The 11,598-nt window shown below is 41.1% G+C and overlaps 1 protein-coding gene across 1 annotated transcript in view; it reads left to right on the forward strand.

Annotated features, from left to right (window-relative positions):
• Positions 1–743: 743 nt before the first annotated feature.
• The window catches only part of LOC145503458 (uncharacterized), a 92,441-nt gene continuing 81,586 nt past the window's right edge, over positions 744–11,598 (forward strand). The window contains exons 1-2 of the mRNA XM_081482915.1: positions 744–1,070; positions 3,088–3,468. Of these exons, the coding sequence (XP_081339041.1) occupies positions 818–1,070; positions 3,088–3,468 (634 nt within the window). The 5' untranslated portion in view covers positions 744–817. The remainder of the gene's footprint in view (positions 1,071–3,087; positions 3,469–11,598) is intronic.

Below are 11,598 nucleotides of genomic sequence, written 5' to 3' on the forward strand. Positions count from 1 at the left end.
CGTCTAGAGAAACTTCCATGTTACGCAATTCTTAGCGTATTTGTAGAAATATCAGAATCTCTCTTATCCTCTAGTTCTTTATCATGAACAACCAGCATATATCTGCCTTCATCATTATTACTACGAAACACGCCGGGTACTTTCCCCTTTTTATTCACTCTCTCAACCCCAACGCCGGCTTCCATGAAAATTTGACCCAAAACTTAGCTTTCTTGTAAGAAATCGAAAAGCGTTTCTATTTCACGCTCTCAATTGTCGTTGTATTGAGACAATAAGGACCAAATGCAGATTAATAAACTCCGACAGCGAAAAACACACTAGAATAACTAGCTGGTTAAATTCAAATCCCTAGAGTTTAGTGCGTTTGCTTTAGAGATTCGAGAAAGTCTGCGTGCAAACATGGTGGCCCATGAGGCCGACGTTCATCTCTGGTTTCTCAGACTACAATTATTTATAGATCTCCACTCTCCCCTGGATGGAAAGCTAGTTTACCGCAAGTGACTCCTCCAGCATTTAATCGCCACACCCCTTCATCAGGATATATTTTTTTTAACTCTCCTGCGTGGCGTACATTTATTACTTGTGTCTTACTCGGTTTTGTTATTTGTCACTACTGTTCAGTTAAGAAACGCAGTTTTGTCGTTTACGGTAGCCAACTAATGTGTCCTTGCTTACAGTGGATGGATGTAGCAATTACACAGACCTGAGTGAAGCAGACCGCGCTCAAGGACATATAGTGATCAACAGCAATTACAGATGCGATAGGAATGACCTGGTGCCAGGTTGGTATCGTTTCCAAGGAGCTGCTGGAGATCGGATGGCGGACAAATGTGTTCCCGAAAATCACAGCGGTACTACTGCTTCAGGTTGGCTCAATGGCTCACACCCGACAGTCGCTGAAGGTGTGGTCACTCGTAGAGTCTGTTATAGCTCGTATTACTGGTATTTGCCAAACCACTGCTGTGACTGGAGTAACAATATTAGAGTCAGGAACTGTGGGGCTTTCTTCGTGTATGAGTTACAAAAGCCACCTGGTTGCAATTTTCGTTACTGTGGTAACGGCAGCGCAGGTAAGTTGCCTTGTTACCTTCTTTGAGTGTGTCAGTCAACAATCAGTCATCAATCAATCGTCATCATCAAACATCAAACCAAGTTTAAAACATTTTATAGAAGTAGTTCAGTGCTATCTTAACTTTTCGAATTTAAGGTGGCTCTAAAGCCCTCCGAATGACAATAAGGCTGTATCTTATCAATCTGAGCATAATTCTTATTGGTAGTACGTAAAATATGCGTTTACAGAAGCTTCCATGTTACGCAATTCTTACCGTATTAGTAAAATATTACAACCCTTCTTATCCTCTAGTTCGTTATCATTAACATCCAACATTTATATTGGAAAGCAGGGATGGCGCAGTGGTGAGAGCGCTGGCCTACCCGGGCTCGATTCCAGCCCGGTGCCATTTGTTGGCTGAGTTTGTTGTTTGTTCTCGACTTGCTCCGATGGTTTTTCTCCGGGTTCTCCGGTTTTCCTCTTTCCATAAAAACTAACATCTCCAAATTCAAATTCGAAGAAGACAGAGGACGCGCGTGAAAACCAGCTAAGGCTGATGTGGCTTCCTCTCTAAATATCTGCTTTAATTATTTCTACGAAATACGGCATTTTTCTCTTGTCATTCTGTCAGTAAAAGGTACCAAATGTACTCTCCCAACCCCAACAGCGGACAACTTACTTACTTTCTATTGTCTGTGTCTCTGAGCATTGTCGTTCAGAGTGAGACAAAAATTAGGAAGCTTAAGCAATGACGCCGACTGCGACCCGGAGGACAACGCCTATGAAAAAGTGAATCTATATTTTACCCTGGAATTTCGCAATTGTTTAGATCTGTTCAGAGCGCCTATCGATAGCAGAAGTTGTTCAAACTAAATATGTAATACCAGAGTTCAATGCCATTAACAATACAAAAAATTAGCAGCCGTCTTTGGCGTCCTCTAAAATATGCAGAACTTAGTCCATACATGTTGCTGTTTTGCGAAGCACGGCTGAGACGTGCACATCCATTGTTCTGTTTATTAAGCCTTTTGCTTGGTGGCGTTCTCATTGTCGTTGCCATCGTGGTTTGCTTAAGGTCGCTATAATAACCAAATGCAAATAATTAGATTCCAGCCAAGTGGGAACGTCAACATCACACTTTTTTGTACAGCAAACAAAAAAAAAACCTAGCGTGTCACTGGAATTCCTTTTTTTCCTTTTAGACCCAATTTATATGGTCTCGGGTACCCGAGACAACCCTCCCCTGAGTTACCCTGGCTGAGGTAGCTTTTAGCTCATTTGTTTACGAAATTCAACTGAGCGTTTACATTAGGATCGCAAAACCGTCCCAGGGGGCGAGACAACTCGGGGGAGCGAGTTGTCTCGCCTCAGAGGGTAAAGTAACCCTGGCAAGCAGGACAACTTTTCTTCAGAGAAATGCTTTTGTTCGCCTAACCGAGGCAACTCTTGGCGTGATCTGTGATCGAATGACCGAGGGAAACGCAAAGAAAGAGGGATATTTGCACACTTCATTATTCAAGAAGGGTTATGAATAACAATGCAGGGTCAACTTTGACTCGGCCTACAGGGACTACGTTTTCACATATCAACGCTCGATAAAGTTGCCGCAGGGGGAGGGTTGTCTCGGGTACCCGAGACCATATAAATGGAGCCTTAAAAGGTACCTTAATTAAAACACACCGGAATAACAAGTCGGTTGAAATTCAAATCCCTTGAGCTTAGCGTGTTTGCTTAAGAAATTGGCGAAAGTGTGTGTGCAAACATGGTGGCCCATCAGGCGAAATTCATCTTCGGTTTCTCAGACTACAATTATTTATAGATCTCCACTCCCCCTGGATGGAAAGCTAGTTCACCGTTCACTGTTCATGTTTAATGTTTAATTACCACACCGATTCATCAGGATATTTTTTAAACTCTCCTGCTTGCGAAACATTTATCAATCTTGACTCACTCGGTTTTGTTATTTGTCACTACTGTTCAGTTAGGAAACGCAGTTTTGTCGTTATTGTAGCTAACTGATGTGTCCTTACCTATAGTGGATGGGTGTAACAATTACACAGTCCTGAGTGAAGCAGACCGCGCTCAAGGACACATAGTGATCAACGCCAGCAATTATAGATGCGATAGAGATGACCTGGTACCAGGTTGGTATCGTTTCCAAGGAGCTGCTGGAGATCGGATGGCGGACACATATGTTCCCGAACGTCACTGCGGTACTCGCTTTCCAGGTTGGCTTAATGGCTCACACCCGACAGTCGCTGAAGGTGTGGTCACTCAAGGAGTCTGTTTTTCATACTCAAGCATCTACTGTAACTGGTATCAAAATATCAGAATAAAGAACTGTGGTGTGTATTTCGTGTACGAGTTACTGAGGACGTATTGCTGCCCAGCTCGGTATTGCGGTAACGGAATCGCAGGTAAGTTTCTCAGGATGTTTTTCATGTTGTTCAGGATGGTTTTTAGTGTTGCGGGGCAGGTTAAATTGATCGTTAAATTAATGTATTCTTTTGCAGAAAAGGTGACGGTCGAAATTGACCGCTTAATCCACTAAACATAAAATATAAATGTGGCGGAGACTCAAAAATTCACACCACACTTATCTAAACAACAAAGTAGGGCGGCATTTCTCAATTTCTTTAAATGTGATCGTGAGAGAATACCTTGATGGATATCAACATTGGCTTTCTGCTCTGTACACCGTAATCATAAGCGATACAAAAATTCTTAATGGGCCATTTCGAAGTTTCCTTTTGCCTCTTTTTCAAAACTAGTCTTCGAGCAAAACCTCTCATCTGAAAATAAGTTTTGCTTTTTCATGAAAATTTGCGCATGAACGGTTTCGGACGTCGATACGTTTTGATGCCGAGGTAAAAGGCAACTCGGAAATGCCTTATTCAAATCTTTAAGTGACATGACATGGATGCGCAGCCTTTGGTAACGAAAAGAAGTTATAATAACTTTCTTCAACGGAGCGATTTTTTTTGGACACGTCACCAAATGCGCAGTTACCTTTACTCACGGCAGGGTCAACTGTTCTTTTAAATTATCTCTGATTTTTTTTTTTCGCAATGCAGTGTACACTTGTCCAGCGCTGACTGCACCAACAAATGGAATAAAATATGGATGCCCAGAGAATGCAACAATGTACAATGATACAGTCTGTCAGTTCTCGTGTAATGATGGCTATATAGGGTCTGGGTCTCAAGCAAGGAGATGCCAACACAATGGAACTTGGAGTGGACAAGACTTCAATTGTCAAAGTAGGTATTACATGTACAAGTTTGCTAATAATACTTTCACGATGACATTTTCATGCCGTTTCACAATCAGACAAAGCAAAAATTTAAATTTAAAATTTGGGTAGCAGATAACTTTAATAATACATAATAACGCATCAACTACCATCTGCGAGCAAGGTGGGATGTCAGTCTAAGAGAAATAAACGTATAAGAACACTGTTTATTATTCGATGCAGTTTTTCCATTCTTCCTTTCGGCCGATGGCCCACCACGCAACCTGCAGATAACCGCCTGCAATTACGTAATAGCCTGCTCATGCATAATACCATCTAAATGTGTTTTGCTGCAAATAATATTCTGCTCATGCGTAATTTTGTGTGAAAAAAATCGGCGGTTCCCTGAGCTGTCAGAGAAAGAATTTTTTAAGAGTTTTTAGAAATATGAAAACAAACTTGGTGATCGAGGGATAAAACAATTATCGAACTTGGTTATCCCAATATGTCGTGATTTGTCAGTGGCGAGCGATATTTTGCTCAACCTCGTCCAATAAATGTTAATTATTCCTATTATTGTAGGAATAATATTCTGCGTCATCATATGCAGGAACACTTGCCTGTCAAGAACTCTAAACGCAGCTCTGCAGTGGTTCCTTCTGTCTCTGCAAAGCATAATGTTATTGCTACCTATCAACAATGTTGAGATTCTCCTCTTAACAAATCTGTGAAACATGTATAGCTACCTGTGGTATAAGTTTCTTTAATTCCACATCTTTTACTATTATCGTCAACTGTACGTATATAGAAACACGACTTTTAACCAATCGGCGCGCGTATTTTCTTAAGACTGTTTTCTAACAGAGTTTATAATATAGATAGGACGCTGAGCGCGCTCTGATTGGTCGAAAATCCATGTTTTATCAGAGTATAAAAATAGGAAAAGCATGTTGTGTTGTTTTTCCCCACATTACCTCTATATCATAAAGCAAATAAAGAAGTTCCGGACATTTGAGAACACTCGAGAAATGTAGAAAACACTCGCCTGAGGCTCGTGTTTTGTACATTTCCCTCGTTTTCTCAAATGCCCTTCGTGTTTTATCACAGTGTAATACACGTTTTAGGCTTCTTTATTTGTTAAATAAATAATGAGAACTATACTACGCGAACAATTTAATGAGCTAAATGCATGAGACGAAAAGATACATGAAAATCTGCTTTTTGGTCATTTTGTTGGACGTTAAAACCATAATGCTATACTTTACTGACCAAGCCGAAGTATAAATCTCCTTAAGGTCATTCCGCTGAAATAGAACCTGCACTGAGATTTCTGTAAAACTTTGCCTATCGATTGTTTATATTATAGGAACTTAAGAATGGCTGACTGTTAGGATCGAGAAACGCCGGTCAACGTCCCATTTGACAAATCGCTCATATTTTGCCCAAAGATACCCTTAGGTGACCTAATTCTAAAAATCATATTTAAAGGTTCCAGCGAATTTTTATTTTTCAGAAATTCGCGAAAATTTGAAAGCGCGGTCAAAGTGCGGTTTTTCGCGTAATAAAATGACCGAAATAAGGTGCGAGGACGAAGCGCTGCTAAAGTCTTAAAATACACTCAATTGACTTCAAACTTCACACAAATGTGGAACAACCACTCTAATTTATTCCTCGCTTTAAACTAATCTCAGATATGTTGATATAGTGGTTTTCCGAACCATTTCAAAAACAGCTATCAAGCGTGTGAAAAATAACGGCAAAATATAGGTCATGTTTAACAGCATAAAAATGCATCTGGTACCTCACTTTCCGATTATTTTACTTGACAGCCTTAAAATATCATTATGAAAGATATACCATGCCAAGTTTCATGCTCGAACTCGCAGTATTTCCCTTTGTGAAAAACGAAAATCTATGTCAATGTGTTGGGCGCAAATAACACAATAATTATGCACGAACCAGAGACAAATCAATTTCAATGGCGAAAGTAACAGGCTATCATTAATTAGAATCCCGTCAATTCACTGCTATCAGTAGAAACATAATGTCCACTGCATAAAAACTGTTTTTAGACGTTTTCGAACCATTGCGCGTTAACTTTGTTTAATTTCGTGTCCGCCGTCATATCTAGTTTGTCATCGCGTGTATTTCCTTAATGTCAACAACACGTGAATGGTTGTCATAACAAACGCAAGAGATTTCCTGGAACCTAAATGTTTTCGATTCACCAAAACGCTTTAAGTTCGTTAAGACACAATAATGGGTCAACTTGGAATGCTTTTTAGCATCAAGGACGTTAAAGGACTGTAAATTAATCGAGTTGAAATATCTTGAAGCAAATCAAAATCGCGCCCTTATTCTAATTTGGTAAACAGCCGATCTCCGTTCAAGTTCAAGAAGTCGAGAGGTTAATCCGGCAATGTATTACCGGTACAACAACAAAATCAAACCGAGGTCATCAAAAGTGTAAGTTTAAAAGTGTAGTGGCAAGTTCCAAACAAATTTCGCCTATATAAATTGGAAACAAGATGTGAAACGGTCTGACCCAAAACAAATAAACAAAATATTAATACGACTACTTTAACCCGAAAATGTTACAGAAAACATACCTAAAAGCCGTCGATTCCCCTCGATACCACTCCGCATTGCCTTAAAGAGCCCAAGCTTTCTGCTGTAAGAATCAGGGGCCTCGTGAATCTGTATTTATTATATCGGCAACCATGCTGCGTGGCTGATATTCGAGACTCAGTAAAAGTTGTCACACAACCGTACGAGCAGCCCAGTCACGCTTTCACTGCTCTTGCGCAAATGTTCAACATTTCGCAATTTACATAAGCCGACTACAAGTTTAAAGTAGTGTCAGTAGATTGAAATGCACTTTTTAAAGCTGTCCTATCGAGGAACAATTATTTCTTGTTTTTGAATGGCTCTTAGTTGTAGCTACAGTCGGGGAGGGGGGGAGAGGGTATTCCCGGAAATTTCGGATATCTGTATGCCGTGGAAGATTAAGTGGTCTCCAGCTCTTAACGCCAACACTGACACACTAGATGATTCTCGAAGTATCACAGGGGTCACTAAGCTAAATAATTTTGAGTGTAGCTCCACTGAGTCAATTAACCGTTGGCGCGCATATTGCATTGACCGTGGACAGGTGGAAAAACAGTTAAACCGGAAAAGCCTGTTGCACATTGTAATTTAGCGTTGTCCAACATGCAGTCGGTCTGGTTGTAATTTTAATCGTATTTGAGAGAATCTTAAGTTTTCTTTCGACACATACTGGGGTGACATACTACTAGATGGGCGTAGCCGGGAGCCACGAGTCAAGTCAGTCAATTTGCCATGCTTAACCGAGAAGAGTAATAGTGAGCCACTAGTAGAAGGACTGCAGATTGTCCCTACCCTTTACCCTAATAGGCCTCTGTGTTATTCTAATGAACTGATGCTGAGCTCGCTCCAGTGGGGTGGTGAGATGAGAGACCCTGAGAACGAGGTTGAGACGATTCGGCCGTTAGTTTTTCCTCTTAAGTGTCTTCCTCCTCTACTCCCTCCCCTTCTCTACAAAAATTTAACGATCCTCCCCCTCCCCCCTCCCCCCCGCAAGAGGTGCTTGCTAAATACCGAAGAGGCCAAACACCGGCAGTTTCTAAAAATACCTCCGCCAAGTGCAGTTGTTAGTAAAATACTTCAGAAGCGCCGAGTTTGGAGCTTTTCCGCGCACGAGTGGGAGAGGTATATCTAGTCCCATGTCTTCGCACCCGCACGGTAGCATACACAGTTTCAGGTTCTTTAGGTCACCCTCCATCGCCAAGGCACAAGAGTCTTGCTGGTCGTGTACCAAAGGATGCTGGCGCTGGAGTATTTCTACAACTTCCTTTGCCTGACTAAAATTTCTCTCCTCTTCAGATGCATGAACATGCATCTCATCAGGATCACTTTGGCGCATTGCGGCACTTCGGTGAGAGAAAAACTAGCACCTGAAAAAGACGAATATTATAAGGATCCCGGGCACTGCGCATTCACGCACCACCAGTTCGGCGTCAACCTTTCGGCCTGTCGTTTGACCAACGCGGAATTTTGCCATAAGATACGATTACTCCTTGTCACTGACTGCCCTGAGAGCCCAAACCTTTTTTAAAACAACGAGGGCTTCCTGGTGACCTATTGTGGCTTTGAGTTAAGCGCCAACGCCTGCTCCAAGCAAGGTTTGTAGCACATTTTGGCTAAGTCCATAAGGGAATAGCTTTCCAGGGACTGAGTACATTTCTCCAGCGACAAGTGCCTCTCTAAAGTAGACAGCCTATAAAAGACACGAATGCAGCGGCCTTGAAGACATCAATACACCCCTACCGTGCATGGTTACTATCTATGGAAACCTCAGCAGACGCTTCCTCGGTCACACCCGTTGATAATGGCACTGATGTTAAGGTCGCAGTCACTCCTCTCGGTTAAGCATGGCGAGTTGACTGACTTGACTCGTGGCTGCCGGCCACGCCCATCTAGTAGTATGTCACCCCAGTATGTGTCGAAAGAAAACTTAAGATTCTCTCAAATACGATTAACATTACAACCAGACCGACTGCGTGTTGGACAACGCTAAATTACAATGTGCAACAGGCTTTTCCGGTTTAACTGTTTTTCCACCTGTCCACGGTCAATGCAATATGCGCGCCAACGGTTAATTGACTCAGTGGAGCTACACTCAAAATTATTTAGCTTAGTGACCCCTGTGATACTTCGAGAATCATCTAGTGTTTCAGTGTTGGCGTTAAGAGCTGGAGACCACTTAATCTTCCACTGCATACAGATATCCGAAATTTCCGGGAATACCCTCTCCCCCCCCCCTCCCCGACTGTAGCTACAACTAAGAGCCATTCAAAAACAAGAAATAATTGTTCCTCGATAGGACAGCTTTAAAAAGTGCATTTCAATCTACTGACACTACTTTAAACTTGTAGTCGTTTTATGCAAATTGCGAAATGTTGAACATTTGCGCAAGAGCAGTGAAAGCGTGACTGGGCTGCTCGTACGGTTGTGTGACAACTTTTACTGAGTCTCGAATATCAGCCACGCAGCATGGTTGCCGATATAATAAATACAGATTCACGAGGCCCCTGATTCTTACAGCAGAAAGCTTGGGCTCTTTAAGGCAATGCGGAGTGGTATCGAGGGGAATCGACGGCTTTTAGGTATGTTTTCTGTAACATTTTCGGGTTAAAGTAGTCGTATTAATATTTTGTTTATTTGTTTTGGGTCAGACCGTTTCACATCTTGTTTCCAATTTATATAGGCGAAATTTGTTTGGAACTTGCCACTACACTTTTAAACTTACACTTTTGATGACCTCGGTTTGATTTTGTTGTTGTACAGGTAATACATTGCCGGATTAACCTCTCGACTTCTTGAACTTGAACGGAGATCGGCTGTTTACCAAATTAGAATAAGGGCGCGATTTTGATTTGCTTCAAGATATTTCAACTCGATTAATTTAGTCCTTTAACGTCCTTGATGCTAAAAAGCATTCCAAGTTGACCCATTGTTGTGTCTTAACAAACTTAAAGCGTTTTGGTGAATCGAAAACATTTAGGTTACAGGAAATCTCTTGCGTTTGTTATGACAACCATTCACGTGTTGTTGACATTAAGGAAATACACGCGATGACAAACTAGATATGACGGCGGACACGAAATTAAACAAAGTTAACGGGCAATGGTTCGAAAACGTCTAAAAACAGTTTTTATGCAGTGGACATTATGTTTCTACTGATAGCAGTGAATTGACGGGATTCTAATTAATGATAACCTGTTACTTTCGCCATTGAAATTGATTTGTCTCTGGTTCGTGCATAATTATTGTGTTATTTGCGCCCAACACATTGACATAGATTTTCGTTTTTCACAAGGGGAAATACTGCGAGTTCGAGCATGAAACTTGGCATGGTGTATCTTTCATAATGATATTTTAAGACTGTCAAGTAAAATAATCGGAAAGTGAGGTACCAGATGCATTTTTATGCTGTTAAACATGACCTATATTTTGCCGTTATTTTTCACACGCTTGATAGCTGTTTTTGAAATGGTTCGGAAAACCACTATATCAACATATCTGAGATTAGTTTAAAGCGAGGAATAAATTAGAGTGGTTGTTCCACATTTGTGTGAAGTTTGAAGTCAATTGAGTGTATTTTAAGACTTTAGCAGCGCTTCGTCCTCGCACCTTATTTCGGTCATTTTATTACACGAAAAACCGCACTTTGACCGCGCTTTCAAATTTTCGCGAATTTCTGAAAAATAAAAATTCGCTGGAACCTTTAAATATGATTTTTAGAATTAGGTCACCTAAGGGTATCTTTGGGCAAAATATGAGCGATTTGTCAAATGGGACGTTGACCGGCGTTTCTCGATCCTAACGGTCAGCCATTCTTAAATTTTGAAATAAAAATGAGGGGTCCCCATGTTCGTTTAGGACTAAAGCACCTTGTTTATACCCATATAAATCCTTATAATAGCACCATGATTGTAGTTACGATTGCTTGCTAAATTCACGTTTCCGACGATTCCTTTTTGTTCTACACTGACAATTGGTCCATATTTATTTTACACAGAGAAATTTATTACTCAACTCAAAACAACATAAAAAAATGATAGGTCACCATACTCGTTTGCGAGAAAATGATGATTTACCTCTATGGCGAGGTCCAGCTGTAAAGAAAAAGCCGCCATTTTTAATGCGTGCGTGCTAATCACGCGTGAAATTATGCCCAGTAGGGATGCGCAATGCAATACTAAGGAATGACCTTAAACTGACGTTCAAAGCCAGTTATTGGTGAAATTATTCTAGGATTTTAATCGACAGTAGCGTGGATTACGCTGGCCGTTTTACAGGATGTAACTGGTTCCGCCATGTCATGAACACCAAATTGTTTGATGTTACTGCTGTCTCGCAGACCATCCACGTTGTTTACCTTATTTTTAGCTGTCACTTGCTCGAAGTTATCACCACCAACCAATGGCGAGCTATTAGGATGCAATACAGCAGAGATGTTATACAACACCGTATGCAGGTCTTCTTGTAAGGAAGGATTTGAAGCGAAAGGTTCAGTGGCTAGAAGATGTACAGAAAATGGAACTTGGAGTGGAACCGACCTTGTCTGCACAGGTAATTATTACTGTATTGTAACTACTGCTTATTCAAACTTTCAAGTGGTGTTCTATAACAAATTATGAGTGGTTAGTTTTCTATTCGCCGCTGCAAAACGCTGGTGATGTAACTCGCGCTCTAATTGGCTAGTTAGGCCGGTCGTTTTACACGAGGCTAC

Source organism: Orbicella franksi, chromosome 11 (genome assembly GCF_964199315.1).
Source record: "Orbicella franksi chromosome 11, jaOrbFran1.1, whole genome shotgun sequence".
Classification (NCBI taxonomy): domain Eukaryota; kingdom Metazoa; phylum Cnidaria; class Anthozoa; order Scleractinia; family Merulinidae; genus Orbicella; species Orbicella franksi.